The sequence below is a fragment of the Drosophila busckii genome, chromosome 3R, assembly GCF_011750605.1.
Source record: "Drosophila busckii strain San Diego stock center, stock number 13000-0081.31 chromosome 3R, ASM1175060v1, whole genome shotgun sequence".
NCBI lineage: Eukaryota > Metazoa > Arthropoda > Insecta > Diptera > Drosophilidae > Drosophila > Drosophila busckii.
This window is the reverse complement of record NC_046607.1, coordinates 12166101-12186026: the sequence shown is the minus strand read 5'-3', so window position 1 is coordinate 12186026 and position 19926 is coordinate 12166101. Positions and strand designations below refer to the sequence as shown.

At 37.8% G+C, this 19926-nt stretch overlaps 6 protein-coding genes across 7 annotated transcripts; 2 read left to right on the top strand and 4 right to left on the bottom strand.

Annotated features, from left to right (window-relative positions):
* Window positions 1-103: 103 nt before the first annotated feature.
* LOC108604006 (CG10562) lies at window positions 104-3627 on the bottom strand. Its single transcript, XM_017993245.1, has 5 exons — window positions 3247-3627; window positions 2182-2702; window positions 1564-2123; window positions 777-1509; window positions 104-721 (listed from the first exon to the last, which is right to left on the bottom strand). Exons 1-5 carry the CDS (start codon window positions 3569-3571, stop codon window positions 158-160), a joined length of 2703 nt encoding a protein of 900 aa, XP_017848734.1. The 5' UTR covers window positions 3572-3627; the 3' UTR covers window positions 104-157.
* Window positions 3628-4373: 746 nt separating this feature from the next.
* On the bottom strand, window positions 4374-6102 carry LOC108603607 (CG5793). The gene is made up of 3 exons (XM_017992553.1): window positions 5630-6102; window positions 5040-5560; window positions 4374-4981 (listed from the first exon to the last, which is right to left on the bottom strand). The coding sequence occupies exons 1-3, from the start codon at window positions 5943-5945 to the stop codon at window positions 4445-4447; spliced, it is 1374 nt and encodes a 457-aa protein (XP_017848042.1). The 5' UTR covers window positions 5946-6102; the 3' UTR covers window positions 4374-4444.
* A 75-nt stretch (window positions 6103-6177) lies between these two features.
* LOC108603609 (acylpyruvase FAHD1, mitochondrial) lies at window positions 6178-7337 on the bottom strand. Of its 2 annotated transcripts, none has more exons than XM_017992556.1 (4): window positions 7249-7337; window positions 6996-7092; window positions 6838-6934; window positions 6178-6780 (listed from the first exon to the last, which is right to left on the bottom strand). In XM_017992556.1, coding segments are annotated over exons 1-4 (684 nt in total). In that variant the 5' UTR covers window positions 7250-7337; the 3' UTR covers window positions 6178-6291. The 2 variants fall into 2 exon arrangements, with proteins under 2 accessions (XP_017848045.1, XP_017848046.1); XM_017992557.1 differs by lacking the exon at window positions 7249-7337 and adding an exon at window positions 7159-7237.
* Window positions 7338-7480: 143 nt separating this feature from the next.
* Window positions 7481-13935, top strand: LOC108603606 (F-box/WD repeat-containing protein 11). The gene is made up of 8 exons (XM_017992552.1): window positions 7481-8058; window positions 9144-9366; window positions 10857-11128; window positions 11191-11370; window positions 11438-11892; window positions 11952-12141; window positions 12200-12335; window positions 12394-13935. The coding sequence occupies exons 1-8, from the start codon at window positions 8002-8004 to the stop codon at window positions 12411-12413; spliced, it is 1533 nt and encodes a 510-aa protein (XP_017848041.1). The 5' UTR covers window positions 7481-8001; the 3' UTR covers window positions 12414-13935.
* A 102-nt stretch (window positions 13936-14037) lies between these two features.
* On the top strand, window positions 14038-15743 carry LOC108603605 (CCA tRNA nucleotidyltransferase 1, mitochondrial). Its single transcript, XM_017992551.1, has 2 exons — window positions 14038-15282; window positions 15344-15743. Exons 1-2 carry the CDS (start codon window positions 14047-14049, stop codon window positions 15686-15688), a joined length of 1581 nt encoding a protein of 526 aa, XP_017848040.1. The 5' UTR covers window positions 14038-14046; the 3' UTR covers window positions 15689-15743.
* On the bottom strand, window positions 15686-16791 carry LOC108603608 (probable RNA methyltransferase CG1239). Its single transcript, XM_017992555.1, has 2 exons — window positions 16299-16791; window positions 15686-16244 (listed from the first exon to the last, which is right to left on the bottom strand). Exons 1-2 carry the CDS (start codon window positions 16743-16745, stop codon window positions 15744-15746), a joined length of 948 nt encoding a protein of 315 aa, XP_017848044.1. The 5' UTR covers window positions 16746-16791; the 3' UTR covers window positions 15686-15743.
* Between the last annotated feature and the right edge of the window lie 3135 nt (window positions 16792-19926).

Here is a 19926-nt window from a genome sequence, read left to right as displayed (position 1 = left end):
TCGATAGTTTATAATTGGAATTTCAGTTAAAGAGTTAATAGAAACAAGATTTCAAGTGGTGAACACATTAAACTCTAATATATAAGGTAATAAAAATTCATCATTGAAAACAAAACATATATGCATATAATTACAGTGATTAATACGAGTATTTATGTTACTCAAACTCTAAAAGACCTCTATGATTAAGCCAGGGATAAATTGCTTCGGCGTGTTTGCAATATCTCTCACTCTGGAATAGTTTCTTTATGAAATTTCTACCATTCTCATCATCGTTAAGCATTGTTGCTATGCTCGCATTGTCCGAGGGATCGACAAGGATAATACTCATTATTATGGCGACTGTGGACACAGCCCAAAAACTATTTTTTAACAAGGAGTAGTGCAGTTCCTTCAGTGTAGGTATTTGGCGTGAATAATTCAACAGCTTTAGATTACGCTCCAATTCTCCATGATAGTAGCGTATGAAATGATCAAACTTTTCAATTTTAATTTCCAACTGTGTTGAGTTAAAAATGAAATAATACAGATCACGAGCTGGCGAGCCAAAGCTGGAGCGCTGAAAGTCTATAAAAAGCGTATCCTTAACCTCGCCCTTATCATCATAAGCAAATAATATGTTATTTGTCCAACAGTCGCCATGATTGAGACAATTAAACTCAGTTTCATCGTATACTTCAGCCTTTGCGGTCAGCTCAAAAGAGTTGTCTAGAACATATTTCTGAAAAAATATTGGCATTAGGCAAGTGACTGCGCTGCTATTGTTCTCAACTTACCATTTTGTCAGCAAATTGCTCGGAGCCCTTAAAGGTGCCAATAGCTTCTAAGCTAGCTTTTGCGAAAGCTTTATTGTGAGTGCCCTCAAAGATTGGTCGTGTTTTCTCATTGTACAAAGGCTTGGTTAAGCAATCATCGTAGTTGCCTTTGGTGGCGTATAGTTGAGCTGAGGCAGCATGCAGCAACGCCAATTTGGCTAGGACATGCTCGGTTTCATTTAAATTAAGTCCTTCCAGGCGGCATGCATTCTTATAGCCAGCTGGACGCATATTCTCCAACAACAGATAGTCACTATCCAAGTCTTTCTTAAATTTGTAATTGGCTGGCGCAAAGCTGACTGAATGACCAGCTAGCTCATAGAGCTTCTGTAGTTCAGGTATAACTTCATTATACATGGTTAGCTCTTTTTTAAACGTGAGCATCATATCCAGCAGTTTGTTTGATGCTTCATCACTTGGCGCTATCTTTAACATATAAGCCCCGGCAGTGCTTTGACCTGACGTGCTCTTAAAATCCATGTCCACAGCTAGCAAAACAGAGGAGTAGTTATCACCAGCCTCAGTGGCTTTTGCAACACGAAAATTTTTTATGTCTTGAACGTCTGAGCGTATATCCTTAAAGTAATCACTTGTAAGCCAGCTAGGAATAGAATCGGAGTTGTCTGCTTGAGCTTCTGTTGGCGTTGTCTCTGCGATGGGCTGAGGCTTAGTCTCATCGCTTGGTGTGGGTGGGCTGAAATGTAAATTAAAGTCGTTATTCTAAAATAATAATCTCTTGTTACCTTACTTGACTTCCAAGAGACCACGATTATCCAGCCAGGGCAGTATCTCATTTATATATGATATATAGCGTTTGCTTGTGAACATCAGGTTCTGAAAGTTGGCGGACTGGTCACCTTTGCCTATGAAATTGTCGAACGTAGCACTCTCATTTGATTCCAATAGCACCACTGGCAGCACCATCATGGCAGCAGTAACAGCCCACGCTCCATATTTATACATTTGCATATGTAGATCTCTTAAGCTCGGTATAATTCCATCGTAGTCAAGCAGTTTTAGATTTTCAGTTACTTGCTCATGATAGTATTTTATAAAGTAATCAAAGTTATTGAGTTTGTAATCAATATGCACAGAAGTCATTATAAAGTAAAGTAAATCAGCGGCTGGATGGCCATATCTGGGATTCTGGAAGTCCACGAACAGCATGTCGACCAGTTCGCCATTAGCCGCTGTCTTGAACAGAAAATTGTTAACCCAACAATCACCATGATTCATAACATTAAACTCATGCGGGTTAAATGTGCCCAACGTTATGAATTCTTGCAGAGATTGATTAAAATATTTTTCCTAAAAATTACAAGTTATTAAAATATGAATTGGTCAACTAATCTTGAAGGCAACTTACCATCTTGTCATGGTACTTTTCCCCGTCTTTATAATGCTTAAGATTAGATAGAAACATTTTTTGCATAGGCTTTATCATGCCTTCCATAAAAACCATCACCTTCGCAGGATCGTTACCAAACATTCCATGCAAGAAACGATCTGGATATGCTCCATGCACCTTTTGATATTGTGCGCCCGCCGCATGATATTGGGCAATTCTACGCAGCACAAGTTTTGTGCCTTCAAAATCGAGACAATTGAGGCGATTTACATTCTTATAGCCATCCTGTCCCAAATCACGCATCACCACTGTATTGGCAAGTTTGGGTTCCTTTTCAAGGCTCTCCTTAAACTTGTAGGCTCTGGGTCCGAAGGTCACATCAATACCTTTGTCCTTGTAGAGCTGCTCGAATCTGGGCACTAGATCCATATAAGCAGCGTTTTCAATATCAAAGAAATTGGCAACTTCCAACATTTGTTGCATTGTTGGCGTATCATGTGGCACTTTCATCATATATGAAACTGGTTTTATAGTTTTGTCTAACAAATTAAAAAAAAAAACGTAAATTATTAATTTCAATAAATAATCGTTAGTTACAAAAGACTCATTTGTCTTTTAGTATTATTATAACTATGAATATATATCGTATATTAAAATGTAAAAGAAACGTCCATTCGAATTAGAATTGAACTTTTAAAATTTTAGTAGCGTTCACTGTAATTAAGCATTTACTATTTATGTATATCTTGCAACAAATTTCAGCTGTTGTGAAATGCCATTGAGCTATAAATAATTTGTAGATAAAACATAAGTGTAAAAAACTGGTTGCTATCTAAAACCAAGTATAGAAACAGAACAGGTAGTAAACAATAATTAATGATCGATCATTAAAAACTAATTTAACTATGTAAAGGTTGCTGACAAACAATAAAAGTTACAATTTAAATCTAACAAAGTTATTCGGCCCACTAATTTTATACTTTGCTAGTTTAAATAATTGGTTTCGCGAGTAAATTGCTGATCATCATTATAAATTGTATATTTGATATATTTCTCAGCCAAGCTAAAGCTTGCGATACTCACCAGTTAGTTCAGCGTCGATGCTCACCCGTAACATGAGCGTAGCATAGTTCTCTCCGGCGCACATAGCGGGCTTTATGTGAAAGCTTTGAATCTTTGAGAATTGTGGCAAGCTCTCACGCAAAATATCAACAAAATGCGTCTCATCAATCCATTTTGGCACCAGTTTAATGTCCAGTGTTGGGGCGGGGGCGGATACGGGTGCAGGTGCAGATGCCGTGACGACCTTAGACTTTGCCTCGCTAACCTCTGGCGTGGATTTTGTTTGCGGCTTTGCAGCATTCGATACACGATAGCTTTGCTTGGACTTGGAACCACTTTGTCCCATTTTGTAGTATTCCGAAACACGTCTGTTCAACTGCACGAAAAATTCTCTACTGAAGGTTTTATTCAAAATGCACTTCTATATTTATAGTCGAAAATCGTAGTCTAATGTGGGCACTGATAGCTAGTACAATTTTATCAGCAATTGCGTTGTTAAACTACTTGTACAATGTGTGTGTAAATACACTTAAAAACATATATGTATATAGCATGGGTGTATATAAATTATTAGATGTTTATGTGTGTGTGTATTTGCTGTTCTACAGATACAATCCATACATCCACAAGTTCGCTAATAACAATTAAAAGCTCCAACGGGCATAACTTCTATACAGATGTATGTTCAATTCAATTATTTATTTATAGAATTTATAAAACAGAAAGCATTGTCATACTGAGTAAAACAAAAAATTGTGTCAAGCCAATTTTTAACTTTTATAGTCTTATCAGTAACCAATCTGTGTCTTTGTTGATAACACACATTTTTAAACTCATTGTTATTCGCTGATTAGTTGAACTTGTTTAGTTTATTGATAACACAAACACACAGCAGCAACATCAAACATTTTGCATGACCGTTAAGAGTAAATTTATATGCATAACATATTTATGAATAAACATTTAAGAATGCTTAGATAAGCAGTTTCATTAATAACTAGCTTTGTTAAAGCTCTAATTTTATAGTACTCCATTTTGGATTGTTTTGCTTTTAAAGTAAGATTAGCAATTATAATCCAATCCATGATACAAATATCTTATCAAATGACGTCTTTATATTTTACAGTTATTGAATGACAAGTTCAATATTATTTTGTTACTTCAAATAGAACGCGTTTATATATAAACTATAATCTAAAAAATGTAACGTTATTGCTGTTCACATATCCAAAAGTCCTCGATTGTCTAGCCAAGGAAGTATTTCCTCAATATACGCACGATAGCGTGAATTTGTGTACAGCAGATCCTTGAATTGCTTGCCGTCTATGGACTCCTCCTCCCTGGGTTCCATTAGCACCACGGGCAGCACCATGACTGAAGCGGTAATAGCGTATATGCCATATTTATAGAGTTCCATATGTAGTTCTTTTAGACTAGGTATATATTCTTTATATTCAAATAATTGCAGATGCTTGATTAGCTGATCATGATAATATTTGATAAAATAATCAAACTGCTTAAGCTTGTAATCTATATGCACAGATGTCAATATAAAATTGAATAAATCAATAGAGGGATGTCCATAGCGTGGCAACTGGAAATCCACAAAGCGCACATCAATTAACTTGTCCTCTGTACCGAACTTGAAGAGTAAATTGTTCACAAAGCAATCCCCATGATTGATGACATTGAACTCCTCCGGATCATACTTGCTCAAGGTGAAAAAGCGCTTGCTTAAATTTGCTGAAATAGTTAGCTGGCGAAAAGACAGCAAAAGATTAGAGATATATATGTTACGGTTATGAATTACTTACAAACTTATCATAATAGATATCACCATTTTTATAGCTTTTTAGAGTCTCCAAAAACATTGACATAAACGGTCCCATAATCCCATTCAGTATAAACAAACAACGATCCTCGTTGGCGTCAAACATCTCTTGCGTATAGATTGAGGAATAAGGACCATTGACGACTCGGCACTGAGCACCAGCAGCATGATATTGTGCCAGCTTTTGTAGCACCATTTTGGTCTGCTCAAAGTTAACGCACTCCAGGCGGTTCAGATTCGCATAGCCTTGCTCACAGAGATCCTCCATTAGCACAGTATTAGCTAGCTTGGGTTCGTTCTCCAAGCCAGTCTTAAATCGATAATGCTTTGGTGCAAATACTATATCTAAGCCTAAATCCTCATAAAATGACTGAAACTTGCTTATAAGATCGGTATATGTTGCATTTTCTATGTCGAAAAAGTTTACGGTCTTAAGCATTTGCTGCATCTCAGCCGACTCATGGGGTACTTTTAATATAAATGATAAGTGCTCAATGGTTTCATCTAGAATAATGTTGATGGAGTTAATGTAATGCAATGTGAAATATAAAAATTCATTAATACTTAACTTACCAGTCAACTCTACTTTGATGCGAACCCTAAGCAACAACGATGAATAATTTTCATCATCCGAATTTGCTAGGCCCACACGAAACTTTTTGATCCTTTTAAAATTTGGTATATGTTCTGTAAGAATCTCCAAAAACACATTTCTATGAATCCATTTCGGCACTACGTTATCATAGATGGAAATTGCGCCAATCTTTGCTTTTTTGTAATCCTTTCCCCCGTTTTTATCCTCTTCATATGTGCTGGGCTTGGAATTGTCTTGACCCATTTCAATTAGTGGATCGAGAATCGATGAATATCTTAAAAGCAAAATTAACATTTACTTATTACTTAAAAAGCTTTTAGTTTTATTTAAAATTCCTTGAAATTGATTTGAATTAATGTTTCGTACACCGGAACATTAAATTATCTGTCATTTTAGGAATTTTATACAATTCAATTTTATAGCCTACTGGTATTTGCTAAATACCGCAACATTGGATAAAGATAAAATCATATCATATATGTATATAAGATCATCATAAAGAAATTGACGAGTAAAAATATTTAACTTCAAATGTTTTAAAAGTGTTTAATTAGTATTGCACTAGTTTACCCGTATTGATTTCAAAATCTTTTTCTAGCCTTAAATTTACTAAAATAATTTGAACGTCCTGTGCCTGCATTTATTCGCCTTTTACTTTAAAGTGCATCGTGGCCAAGTCAGCTAGACCACAATCAATAACATCACCAGCCTTAAAGGGCTCAGAGCCATGTGGTGTTCCCGTTAGGATTAAATCATTTGGCTCCAGCGTCATATATTTGGACACATACGATATAATGTCAGGTACCTTGAAGATCAAATCTGCAGTACAACCGCTTTGCTTTATTTCACCATTGACTTTAAGCCAGAGCGGAAGCGTATGTGGGTCGTCAATTGCATCCATAGGAATGAAACGAGAAACAGGCGTAGATGTATCAAAACCCTTGCCCAACGTCCAAGAGCCGCCTTTTGCACGTGCCGCTGTTAAATTGCATTGCGCTGTTAGATCCAGCGCTAAGCAATAGCCGCCAACATACTGCATAGCGTCTGCCTTGGACACATTTTTGCAGCGGGAGCCAATGACAACTCCTAGTTCCACTTCATAGGCAACTTTGGTGAACACTTTTGGCAGCTAAAATGATTGAATAAGTTAACCAATAGGCTTGTACAATACAACAATGGGACTTACGACAATTGGACAACCCTCTAGCAAGTATGATGTTGTGGGTTTCAAAAAGACGACCGGCTCGGTTGGCACTGGGACATTTCTGGCTTTAACAGCGCACCTGCGTGTGGCAGACAATTGTTTTTAGCAATCTTTAATGATACGTTTTCAGTCTCTGTTACATGTAATTTAGTGCCACGCCTACAATCTTTTTGCCATTCACGACAAAATTCGCTGCATCCTGATTGCGCTGAAAAGCCATGGCGAACAGGCGAACCACTGGAAATATAAATAATACTATTAATAAAGAGCTTTCGAAAATTTGACTCTAAAATGAAATGTTGCCTTTAAAGCTGCTTATCTTTCTCAAGACAGTGACCACTGCGGTCAAATGAATGTGAACGAATGTTCTATTTTATTAATAATTCCACGTACTTGTTCTGTATGTATGTATAAAAATGGGGAGTGAAGGTTATCAAATTGAGTCCAAAATAAACGATCTTACATTAAACAATCAGCTGATTGGGCATATATCCTTACTGGATGACAGTGGGTTGGTTGCAAATCAAAAACTAACTATCGATATACGTATTCAATGGTAGTTGCCCGACCACCACTGTAATTCGTAGAAAGTGTCGTCGCTTGAGAAGTGTCATCTCTCAGTTATAATATAACAGTGCAAGAAAATTTGTTAAAGTGTGTTAAAATAAAGGAGAATATAGTGTAAAACACGTACATAATTTGCGTAACATAATAACAATTTGTATTATTGTGTTGCAAACGTCGTAAGGAGCTTAGCAAAAAACGAAACAATAAAAGAATGACTTGCCAAAGAGAATAACGCGCGGCGTGGTGAATAAAACTCAAGCGCGAACGAGAAAGCAATGAAATTATAAGTGGGCAAAAACGAGAAAGCGCTAACTCACCACCCTGAGAAGAGTTTTGTTGTTGTTTTTATATTTGTTGTAGGGTCAAACCTCAGCAAAATTTGTAGTTTTCTATAGAGTTTTAATAATATCCTGTTTGCTGGCCAGCATATAAGCATAAGAAAATTGTCGTATTGTTAATTTTAAGTTATTGCGAAACCAATAGGCTCATAAGAGAGTGTTTGTGTGCGTGTTTGTGTAAGTGAGTGTGTAACCAAGCAGAGCTATACAAATTCAACAAAACAACAACAACAACAACACAATGATGAAAATGGAGACTGATAAAATAATGGACGAGACTAACTCCAATGCACAAGCAGTAAGTTCATCAGCAGAGTTACAAATACATTATTGGGGAGTAAGCCTAGAGGTATAATTATCACTCAAATGTATGTACATATGTATGTGCGTATATATATATCAATTATATATCTAGGCAAACATACATTTGTACATGCTCAAGGTGTCACATTTATAAGTATGTCTGTCTTACATATGTGTGTGTGCCTTATTTTTTTTTAAATATACAAACATTAATAATGTTTGTTGTTTCTTTTTATAACATCTTAATCACAGGGAACAACATTTAAAAAAATAATAAAAGCACTAGGTTGTTTTTTCTATATAATAAGCAGTTAATTGGCCTTCGTTACTTTCAAGTTTTGTTTACACAATTAATACTCAAACATTATTGCACACAGTTGTTTCGTTTTATCTAATTGTGTGCGTAAACATGATCGACGAACTTACACACACACACACACACACACATAGATATAGGCATCAACATCATTTGTAATGACGAAGGTCAAGTTGCCAAACTGAGCTCTCAATGCGGTTTATGTATATATATGCTTTAGTCAGGTCAGATCTCAAAATTAAGTAAAGCATTTAAGTCGATAAGCACAGACAGTAATTTATTTACTTGCTTATTGCTAAGTATCTGGGTCAAAAGTTGAGATTCTTTTGGCCAAATAGTACGCGGTCAGCAATACAATTTGAGTCATCTTTGTCCAAGGTGAGATGACGGGGTGGGGTAGCCACATGTATATGTTTGTATGTGGGTAACGCAATATTTTAAATTTGCTTATCATTAAGGTTTATTTGTATATTTTTTGCAGTAGACGATTAAAATACTGGCAAACTGTATGTGAACAAGGTTACAAACCTGTTCGAAATAAAGCCGCTCTCTTAGTTTTGAGCTATATACATACACACACACACACACTTTTGTGTCAATTTTATATTGTATATTTTAGCTTCAATTACTTAACTTTAATTACATGAAAAACAAAAAGGCAGCTCAGCTTTGATATTTAAACTGAGAGTTGCTCAACTTTTACTCTCATTGCCCTCTGACATGTCGTATGTGCAATATTTTAATATGGCTTACTTTCTTTCTAGTTCACAACCACAATGCTCTATGATCCAGTGCGCAAGAAAGACGCGTCGCCCTCATATCAAACAGAGCGGGATCTCTGTTTTCAGTACTTTACACAGTGGAGCGAGGGAACGCAGGTGGATTTTGTGGAGCAGCTATTATCGCGGATGTGTCATTATCAACATGGACAGATTAATGCGTATCTCAAGCCGATGCTGCAACGCGACTTTATCACACTGTTGCCAAGTAAGTAAACAGAATAGAATCGAACGTCATTTAATGTCGATAAGTTAAAGTAATGGAAATATAGGCTGACAATTCTCTATCCTTAAATCTGTAGCAATTAATTAGCAGTTTTTATTTTATTTTATGCTCTTAGCACGTGCCATGGGCTTTGATAGCTTGGATCGATTTTTAGACTCTTCTTCCCAATTCAAATTACATACTGGAATGTTTGGCTTTATCATTTATGGTTGCTTGTAGTAAATCAAATGTCCCTAAAACCTGCAATTAGCAAGCCTGACAAATATCCTTAATTGCTTAGTTTATGCTTCAATACCAAAGTCTCCAGAAATTATCTGTATAAATTAGATTAAGTTTGCTTACAATCAAAATGTAATTGATTTGGTAGATAGACCAAGTTGCTCCTAACCTTTGTATCATGTCTAATTGAGTTAAACATTAGTTTGTTGTTGTTGACAAAAATTCCATTGCTCTTAAGTGAGTAAAGGAATCCGCTGATATCTAACCGAGCACTAAGTAATTTGATTTAAAGTTTCTTAGCTATGACTCATGCCTTTTTTTGCTTGTGATTATGTCTACGTTATCGCGCTGTTGCTATTCACAGACGCGTCCCACTCTCACCTACACACGGTGTGCAGGCAATCTAACGGTGTTTACAACTGCATACATCAGCAGTTGAGTAGGCCTAACAACGCTCCATTCAGAGAGACCCAAAGCGAGAGAGAGAGAGAGGGAGGAGAGAGTGATGGTGCTGCTATTAATAGGTCGCTCTGTCAAACGCAATTAAAAATGTACATAACTAAGAAGAAGGCAGACAAAGAGCATGACGATGCAAGGAGTGGGAGATGAAGAGGAAGTAGCAAATGGCTTGGCAACAAAATCGTTGAATGTTGTCACAATGCATAACTACTATCCTGCCTGACTCCTTGCCGCTCTACTTGAGTTTAAAATGTACTACAACGAAAACAAAGTAAGCAGCTGTGACTCAAGAAAAGCGCCATACTAAAGTTGTATGCAATTCTTTGTTAAGTTGTATTTGGTCGACTGTTAATTGACTGTTGCTTATATTAATTAGCACTGCAATAAATATTATTCATTGATTCAATTGTAATAATATCAACATGCATTTGTGTGGCTCACAAAGTGAAAGTGTATGCCAATTCTAATTACTGGACAACTCCAAATTGCGAGCGTCCACTGTACTTGTATTTGTTTTGTTATTGCCTCTGTTTTTGTTCCGGCAAAGCGCGCTTTATGGTAGCAATGACCCTTGAGTCAACAACTCCAACAGCAGACGCCAACAATCCCGCACCTGCAGCTATCTCTCTCCATTGTTTCTCTTTTCCTCCCTCTATCTCCCTCTTTGTATGTGCTTATTGCCTCCGCAAGGCAACAGTAGTAGCTTTTATTTTATTTTAAGGTATGCAAGTTGCATTCATTTTTCAAATGTCAATTGACAATAAATAAATCTAATATCGAAATGTCTTTTGCAGAAAAAGGTCTGGATCACATCGCTGAGAACATTTTATCGTATTTGGATGCCGAGTCACTGAAATCCGCTGAGCTTGTGTGCAAGGAATGGCTGCGCGTTATATCCGAGGGAATGCTGTGGAAGAAGTTAATCGAGCGCAAAGTTCGTACAGACTCACTGTGGCGTGGATTGGCGGAGCGACGCAATTGGATGCAGCATCTGTTTAAGCCGCGACCGGGACAAATACAGCGACCACATTCATTCCACCGTGAGCTCTTTCCCAAGATTATGAATGTAAGTAATGTCTGCCCTGCTAAGCTATCAAAGCAACTAACTTTTATTTTCTTAAACAACAGGACATTGACAGCATAGAAAATAACTGGAGAACAGGACGACATATGCTGCGGCGCATTAACTGTCGATCGGAAAACTCCAAGGGTGTCTATTGTCTGCAGTATGATGACGGCAAAATTGTCTCCGGCTTGCGCGATAATACCATCAAAATATGGGATCGCACGGATCTGCAGTGCGTCAAGGTGTGTTTCATAATTATCTAACCAATGTGGTTTCATTTAAAAACTTGACGTTGCTTGTTGTTTTTAGACACTTATGGGCCATACAGGCTCTGTGCTGTGCCTGCAGTATGATGACAAGGTGATTATCAGCGGTTCGAGTGACTCAACGGTGCGTGTTTGGGATGTTAACACTGGCGAAATGGTCAATACGCTCATCCATCACTGTGAGGCGGTGCTACATTTGCGCTTTAACAACGGCATGATGGTCACCTGCTCTAAGGATCGTTCCATTGCGGTCTGGGATATGACATCGCCGAGCGAGATAACGTTGCGTCGCGTTCTAGTTGGTCATCGTGCCGCCGTTAATGTTGTTGACTTTGACGAGAAGTATATTGTGTCTGCCAGTGGAGACCGCACCATCAAAGTGTGGTCCACATCAAGCTGCGAATTCGTGCGTACACTGAATGGCCACAAACGTGGCATTGCCTGCCTGCAATACAGAGATCGTCTGGTCGTTAGCGGCAGCTCTGATAACTCCATTAGGTAAACGAATGCACAATGCTGCGCCCAAAGTCATGATATATTAACATATTGTTTTAAAGGCTTTGGGATATTGAGTGCGGTGCCTGCCTGCGCGTTCTGGAAGGACACGAGGAGCTTGTGCGCTGCATACGTTTTGACACAAAACGCATAGTTAGTGGTGCATATGATGGCAAGATTAAGGTTTGGGACTTGGTTGCCGCGCTGGATCCGCGAGCAGCCTCCAACACACTTTGCCTTAACACGCTCGTGGTAAGTCTAACTGCAAGTTAGATATATGAATTCCTATTAATGTCACTTATTTTTATAGGAGCACACTGGTCGTGTTTTTCGTCTTCAATTTGATGAGTTCCAAATAGTGAGCAGCTCTCATGATGATACAATTTTGATTTGGGACTTTCTTAACTTCACTCCTAATGAGAACAAGAGCGGAAGAACGCCGTCACGTAAGAAAAGTTACACTTTGATTATCACATAGTTTTAAACGTATCCGTGTTTTTCCAGCGGCGCTTATGGAACATTAACATCACGTGCAACGGCATCTTTACGATCTGCGCATTGCTGGCGACAGAGGGAGAGTGGAAAATCCATTTTGGCCGAATTTTGATGAGGATGATCTTGAGGAGGTGACGGTGGATAGCGAAGATTTAGAGGAGATCGATGATGTTGAAGATGATGATGATGAGGAGGAGGAGGATGAGGAGTTTGATGATGAGGAGCAGGGGTAGTTGATTAACTTATACGTGAATGCTGACAACGATGAGCCGGCAGTTAATATTGATGCTGATAATCTTTTATAGTTGCACGAAGTGGGGAATAATTATGATAATTAATGATTTACAATAGGCCAGCAAATAGTATTGAGACTCGTCCATTAAATTATGTTTGAACCAAGCTACTGCGATCTCCAATTCTCCTACAAATGCAATAAATGCGATGAAAAACAACCTACAATAAATAAAAATATATTCAGCAACTGAAATACTAGTAAATCAACATAAAAACACTAATGTGGATTAATGAATTATAATCACAACAACAAAGCATAACAAATTCAATTTGCATAAACTGGCTGTTACGATTTAGGAATGTGCGAGTAACAAATAATGAAGAAACAACTAAAAAAAATAAGAAAACAAAAGAAAAAAGCAAATTATATGATTATACAATAATGAAGATGATTTATGTATTAGTTAAATAGGCAGTATAGATATAATTTAGGATCGGTCTGCGTATATCGTTAGTTCGATGAATTATTTGTGCTTGCCGCAGTGGCGCAGATATTAATGTAATTAACTTTTAGCTCAAATATGTAACTATGTACATCGCGAGGAATTCTGAAATTAAATTTAAAAGTTCACTGTCCTGCTTTAAAGATTGGGGGCAAACCTGTCAGATCGTACAGAGCACATAGTCCTTAGTATAGGTGTTAGTTAAAATTTCATAAAATTGGCGAGACATGATCATTAATGGTTTCTCTTTTCTTTTCGGCTATAACGAATCGCTTATCTCATATTGCATATAATTTGTAATTCTATTTACATGCCTAATGTTTGTGTTAAAAATTGTAAAGTAAATTCACAATAAATTAAATCTTTAATTTTAAGTAATAAACTCGAAAACATCTTGTGTGCGCAGCTATTCTAATGTGGAATGTTTTCCTTGGGTGTGAATATAAAAAAAACATCAAAAAATATAATACAAATAGTTTTATAAAGAACATTACTTTAAAAGATCGCTTCTAATTTATGAGTCTTGTGTAGAAACTAGATAATATATAAAATGACGTTGATTGTGATCAATTGATATTTCACTATACAGCCGCAGCTTCCGCGTTCTTGTATTTTGTAAATAAATGTTTTATATGTAAGCCGAAATGAATTTTGCAAGTTCTAATAATTTTTATATTTATATGTATAATGATTGTACCATGCAAATGCAACCAGTATGTGAAAATGTTTTTATGGCAATGCTGCTTGTTGAAACTGACAAAATAACTGCAACTTATAGATATATATTGATATTATATAGAAACACATATAACGATAAGAAATAATAAATAATGTTCAGATAACTGTTGCTGTTGATTTTGAGTTTAAGTTTTGCGCTAATTCTGTATACCGATTACAACGATAACAACTGACTTGTGTCAATCGAATGTGTTATAATCAGCTGTGCATAACATTGTTTTTGTCGATTATTTTTACGATTTTTGTCAAACATAAACAATTGCCGCTTAGAAGTTTACAAATGCATGGTGCACGTGCTATTGGGCGTATTTATAATTTGCAACGTGCTACCTTTGGAATTGCTAGCACTTTTTCCACACGCATTTGCGGGGCAAAGACATTTGTGAGCACCTTACCTATGACGTCAACGACTTCTAGCAGCGGGAGAACTACGCCTACTAAACTTTCACCGGAGCTTGTGGCACAGCTGGGCAAGCCGCCAAAGATGCGTGACAATCCAGCATTTACACGCGTTGACAGCGATGAGTTCCGCAGTATATTTACGCCGGAGTTGGAAGCCTTGGTTGCACTGTTCAAGAAGTACAACTATGAGCTACGCATTGCTGGTGGCGCGGTCCGTGACATATTGATGAAGATCCAGCCAAAGGACATTGACCTGGCGACTACAGCGACACCTGATGAAATGAAAGAGATGTTTAACAAGGAGGAGGTTCGCATGATCAATGCCAAGGGCGAAAAGCATGGAACAATAACCCCACGGATTAACAACAAAGAAAACTTTGAGGTGACAACACTGCGTATTGATGTTCGCACCGATGGGCGGCATGCGGACGTTGCATTCACCACCGACTGGCAGTTGGATGCCAACCGTCGAGACCTAACCATTAACTCCATGTTTCTGGGATTCGACGGCACAGTCTACGATTACTTCTATGGCTACAATGATTTGCAGCAGCATCGCATTGTTTTTGTTGGCGATGCCGATGTGCGACTAAAGGAGGACTATTTGCGAACACTACGTTACTTTCGTTTCTATGGGCGTATTGCCGAAAATGCACATTCTCATGAAAAAGATATACTGGAGGCCATTAAGGCAAATGGAGACGGTTTAGCACGCATCAGCGGAGAACGCATTTGGTCGGAGCTTCAAAAGATTTTGGTTGGCAACTACGGCCGTGAGTTGCTACTTGAAATGCACAATTGCAGCTTGAGCAAATATTGTGGACTGCCGGCACAGCCAAATCTCAAAGAATTTGATCGACTCTGCGCTGACTTGGATACTTTTGAAAAACCACACTATCCGATATTGTTCATGGCCGCACTGCTGCATAATGTTGAGGAGGCTGCGAGCCTACACGAACGCCTCAAACTGTCTGCTTTTGAGCGGGATCTGGCGCTCTTCATAGTACAGCAACGAGCTCGGGTAAGTTACTTGACTTAAAACTAAGTTTGGTTGATGCAAGAAAGTTTAATTTAAATTCTAGGTGGACGACGAGTATAAGAGCTTGCTTGACTATCAAAAATTGTGCTTACAACCGTATGCTAAGCGCGAATACGTAGAACAGCTCCTTAAGTATTCAAATAAGGAAGAGCTGTATAGCCAGCTTAAAGCCTGGAAGACGCCAAGCTTTCCACTAAATGGAAATGCTTTAAAAAGTTTTGGTCTCACAGGTAAGAAAGTAGGTTTGGTACTAAGTGAACTGCGTCTGCTTTGGGCAGACAGCAATTTTCAGTTGGGGTCGGATGAGCTGATGGAGCAAGTGCCGGATTTAATAAAACAACTACAGTCTCCACCGGGTACGCCGAAAAAGAAACAACGCACACAATAGCGTTTGAAAACAAACTTATTATTTATATTGTGATTAAATTTGTTCTCTAAGAAAACTAGTTTTTGCTAAATATTTGTATAGGGCGTTTAAACCCGGCTTTGCAATGCTCAGGCACACCCATTAGTTCCATGCTGGCGAAGCCAACCTCTGGGCTGAGCAAATAATTCGTAAAATCTTCGGGCTTAAAGTTGATAGCGGCGTAATTTTCACGTATATTTTCCGAGAGCTTCTTCCGCCGCTTGTACGTATCGAAAGCTTGTGGCTCTAGTATCAGCTTACCGCCAATGCGTAGCTGCAGGTACATTCGACGAAATGCCTGCTTAAGGCCCGCATCACTGAAATTGAGGTGTATCCATTTGGTAACCGATAGACACAATACCACATCGAACTGAGGGCGCTCAATCTCAAGCAATACATCATCGTCTAGCACATAATTTCCATGTACGAACTTGACATTAAATGGAAACTTAGTTGGATCTGCGGGTTCAACATTGCTGGCGCGCTTTAATGTGGTTATGGCTGTCTGCGCATCATTTGTTAAGCTGCGGTCTATGTCCTGTAAAAAATGAATATTGTACTTTTGTTGCTATAGCTTACATGTTGCACTTACCAAACCAATGAGACTTTTCGGTTCAAACTGGCGAGCAATTGCAATAGACAGCAAACCCGAATTGCAGCCAATATCAAGTATTTGCTTGCCGCGAAACAGCTCTGCATGTCCAGCCAGCACATCCAGTCTTATATCGTGAAAATCCGTATCTTGCAAGCGCTTGCCATAGTAGTGCTTGTAGTTACCAAATTTAAAATACTCCCCTTTATTATGCTTACCTTTATCGTTAGCACTTTTATTACCTATTTGCAAACGCTTTTTGGGGCTAGGGTGTGCCTGTATTGAATTCTGTAGCGTGGAACTCTCTTGGGCGCCAATTGTGTCATCTTTGCTGGGCTTCAGTCTCTTCGCTTCCAGCGAGTCGGCATCATGCTCATCGGTTGCTGTGCGCTTCACAGCTTTGATTTCTGATTGATTGTTGTTGTTTTCCACACATAATTGCTGCATGCTTCATTTAAATGGTTTTAAACGTTTTAACCAAAACAAATGGCAAAAACAAAACATATTAATCGAATAATGGTTTTAAGAGAAACAAATCGAGCAGGCCCATGGTCATGTTGTAAGTCGATAGTCTGCGTCATCGATAGTTCTCGAATTTAAATTAATTACCAACTGTCAATGCAGTTGGCAACGCAAGAAGGCGCCAAATTTAAATTCAAACCGACGCATTTCCCATCCCACAATGTTCAAACAGCAACCCTCTCTAGGTGATAAAACGTATTGATTGAATTTTTAACGATTTTATTAATATCACATTAACTATGCATCTGCAGCTCTGTGGGTTGTTGGAGTTACAAAGAATGTACAAAATTAGCATAACAATGCAAAATTTGTACATGAATCTAATTCGCTATTTAAATTTTTGTACTAGTCATTAACGAAGTGTGTGTGCATCGCTTGTATCTGAACTTTTTGTGAGTTATGCCTAACAGGGAGGGAGTGTGTTGACCAGCGGTCACTTGAATATTAAAGGGTTGAATTTTTAGTAATGTGGGTTGAGCGGCGCGTGTCCTGCTTTTTATTTCATTGTGGGGGCCTAACAAATAAATCCTTCACTGATTTTGAAACTTGCATGAGAGTTCGATTGTATCTGCATGTTATTTAAAAGAACGTAAAATAAAATTTATGATCGTAATAATCATTTATTTTCCCAAACAAACGTCTAGAAATATTTCCCATAAAAAGGCAATAAAGGCAAGAGATAAATTTTAAATATAAATTCTTATGATATTCTTAGAAAAAAAAAGGAAAACTAGTATCAGCAAGGAAGACCAAAAATTTGAATAAACCTACAGTTTTGGTCTCTGCATCAAGGGGTTGCATGTAGCATCACATGAGCTGGACTAAATATTTTCAAAAACCAGTTTTTTCCTTGTTATTTTTTTCATTTAGACAAAAGAATGCAACATCTATTAAAACTTCAAATGACTTGCAGCTTCCGCGCGTCCATGTCGCTGATGGATGGGTCATACATATACGCACATATGTATGTAAGGACACGCATCCTGCGGCAAATGAAATTCAAAACCCGTTTACCGTTTGCGCCGTAAAAAGCTGCACAGCGTCCGGCGCTTAATCTGCCGCTGCACATGCGCCGTCTGATTGAAATTAGAAAGGATTTGTTTGGTCAAATCCTTTGGCTGCCATCAAATTTGAATATACACAACAACAGGCACACACAACCCTCTAGTAAAGTTGACAACGCAACCAGCGGCTGTCCAAGGGTTCAACGCTGTCCGTGGTCCATGCTCAACATCCCGGTCCAGCGCGTTTGTGGTCCATGTGTAATTCAATAGTTTCGCCTATCAAGGGTTAACTAAAGGGTTGCAGTTTGTAACTTTATAATTTTAGGTCAGCGTGTTGGTCTCTCCCCTGCCCCTACCCCCTCAATATGCACAATGAACAACAAAGACAAAATACGCATGCATTCAAATTTAGCTGAAAATGCTTTTTAACTGGGTTTTGTACCCATTTAGCGTTATGAACAAGACCTGACAGCCCAAGCAACGGTCATTTGCATGTGCATTGAAAGCGTCAACGATTTTCCATAGTTTCCATTATGTTTTTATATGCCTTACCAACTAAATATTATAAAGTAAGAGATAGTTGTAGATAGTTGCAAAGTAATTATTTAACTTTTTAGTTATTACTTTTTGGTCACATTTGTTTCATTTGAAATTCTATAGCGCCGCCTTTAATTGCACAAGAAATAAAAGGCCTTTTTAATACTTGGTTTACTCATTAATCTGCATGACTATTGGCACTCGAAGGCCATAAATTTCGGCTTAATGCGACACTGACCCAAAACCTAGGGCAAGGAGCCAGAGGTCTACTTAAGCTGCATTCTTTGAATGCACGGGTGAATGGATTTTTGCCTAGTTCAAGCTGGCATAACAAAACGCATGGAAACCCCAAGACGAACTCTGAACCAACCCCGTTGCTGGGTCAATGAAAAATCGCTTCAATTTTGAGGCAAAAATCATTAGATTCGTGACAAAAAAGGACTGAAAAGAATAGAAAAAGGAAAACTGTAAGAAAATAGCTTAAGGAAGGGTTGGCCTGAAGGAGACGTGCACTTTGTTTGCATTTCACCTCTGAGCGTAATTTACTGTGAACCCGATCAGTTTGAGGATCTTCAGCGATCAGAGCATGCGAAATGATGACTATCTATGGATTGGGGTTGTGCAATAGTATGTGTGTCTGTGTGTGTGTGCAAAAGTGACATCATAAGACGTGACACATTTGAACCCGAAGCAGCAAGGAGCAAGCAGCGAGCAGGACCTTTGCTCGTGCAATTTTATTTTCGTTTTGGCACCCTTTGATACCTGGCGCAGTTTTTCATTTTATTTCTTTGGTTATTCGATCGCTCGTAAATTTCTTTGCTGCTTGCAAAACTTTTCTTCATTTATAATCCAGACGATTTTTGCACTGTGGGAATTTTTTTACGCTTTGCTATATTTGCGGAAATGCGCGCGCTCTTGATCGATGGCTGTATAGGGTTACAACTATTGCAATACGGATGGAGTTGGGGTTAAAGGACAGCCAATCTGAGTTTCTTTTTGTCTTGCGTTTTCAAAATTTGATACAAGTTCAGTAAATAGCCAAGTGGATGGGAAATGTAATAGAAAGTTTGCATTTCTAAAAAAGCAAATTATGTTAAAGTCTACTAAAAAGCATTTTAAATATTGAAATTTCTACACTCTCTACAAATATTTAAAAAGTATTTCTAATTTTGCATTTCATTTGTTTATTTTAAGGACCCAAAGACTTTAAAGTTATGCGATAATAATTAAATGGTAAGTCGAAATGCAATGATATTTAAATATAAAAATGCATATAAATATAAATTTAAAGCATTTGGGAAATTAGGAATCTTCAGCATACAGTAGCCACAAATAAAGCTTTTATTTTTTAAACTACCTTGTCATTTTCCCCATTTATTATTTCTGCTTTGTTTATATTTTTTTAACACTGTTATGAAGGGTGCACTTTTCTAATTCCTGCTTAACTGCTTAATTATACATAGCACACACATGCGTTTTCACACAATTTTCCACCCAGAAAAATAAAAGAAAACTAGTTTAATTTTACAAATCGCTTTCTGGCTTAACCCCTTGACCACAACATG

Coding starts and splice junctions, on each gene's coding strand:
- LOC108604006 (XM_017993245.1), bottom strand. CDS start 3,571: ATGGGACAAAGTGGTTCCAAGTCCAAGCAAAGCTATCGTGTATCGAAT. Junction 2,703..3,246: donor CATCGACGCTGAACTAACTG/GTGAGTATCGCA, acceptor TTAATTTGTTAG/ACAAAACTATAAAACCAGTT. Junction 2,124..2,181: donor AAAAGTACCATGACAAGATG/GTAAGTTGCCTT, acceptor TGTAATTTTTAG/GAAAAATATTTTAATCAATC.
- LOC108603607 (XM_017992553.1), bottom strand. CDS start 5,945: ATGTTAATTTTGCTTTTAAGATATTCATCGATTCTCGATCCACTAATT. Junction 5,561..5,629: donor CATCAAAGTAGAGTTGACTG/GTAAGTTAAGTA, acceptor ACATTATTCTAG/ATGAAACCATTGAGCACTTA. Junction 4,982..5,039: donor ATATCTATTATGATAAGTTT/GTAAGTAATTCA, acceptor TCTTTTCGCCAG/CTAACTATTTCAGCAAATTT.
- LOC108603609 (XM_017992556.1), bottom strand. Junction 6,935..6,995: donor GGCGTGGCACTAAATTACAT/GTAACAGAGACT, acceptor TGCCACACGCAG/GTGCGCTGTTAAAGCCAGAA. Junction 6,781..6,837: donor TAGAGGGTTGTCCAATTGTC/GTAAGTCCCATT, acceptor CAATCATTTTAG/CTGCCAAAAGTGTTCACCAA.
- LOC108603606 (XM_017992552.1), top strand. CDS start 8,002: ATGATGAAAATGGAGACTGATAAAATAATGGACGAGACTAACTCCAAT. Junction 12,142..12,199: donor TTTGCCTTAACACGCTCGTG/GTAAGTCTAACT, acceptor TTATTTTTATAG/GAGCACACTGGTCGTGTTTT. Junction 12,336..12,393: donor GAGCGGAAGAACGCCGTCAC/GTAAGAAAAGTT, acceptor GTGTTTTTCCAG/CGGCGCTTATGGAACATTAA.
- LOC108603605 (XM_017992551.1), top strand. CDS start 14,047: ATGTGTTATAATCAGCTGTGCATAACATTGTTTTTGTCGATTATTTTT. Junction 15,283..15,343: donor TAGTACAGCAACGAGCTCGG/GTAAGTTACTTG, acceptor TTTAAATTCTAG/GTGGACGACGAGTATAAGAG.
- LOC108603608 (XM_017992555.1), bottom strand. CDS start 16,745: ATGCAGCAATTATGTGTGGAAAACAACAACAATCAATCAGAAATCAAA. Junction 16,245..16,298: donor CGAAAAGTCTCATTGGTTTG/GTAAGTGCAACA, acceptor CATTTTTTACAG/GACATAGACCGCAGCTTAAC.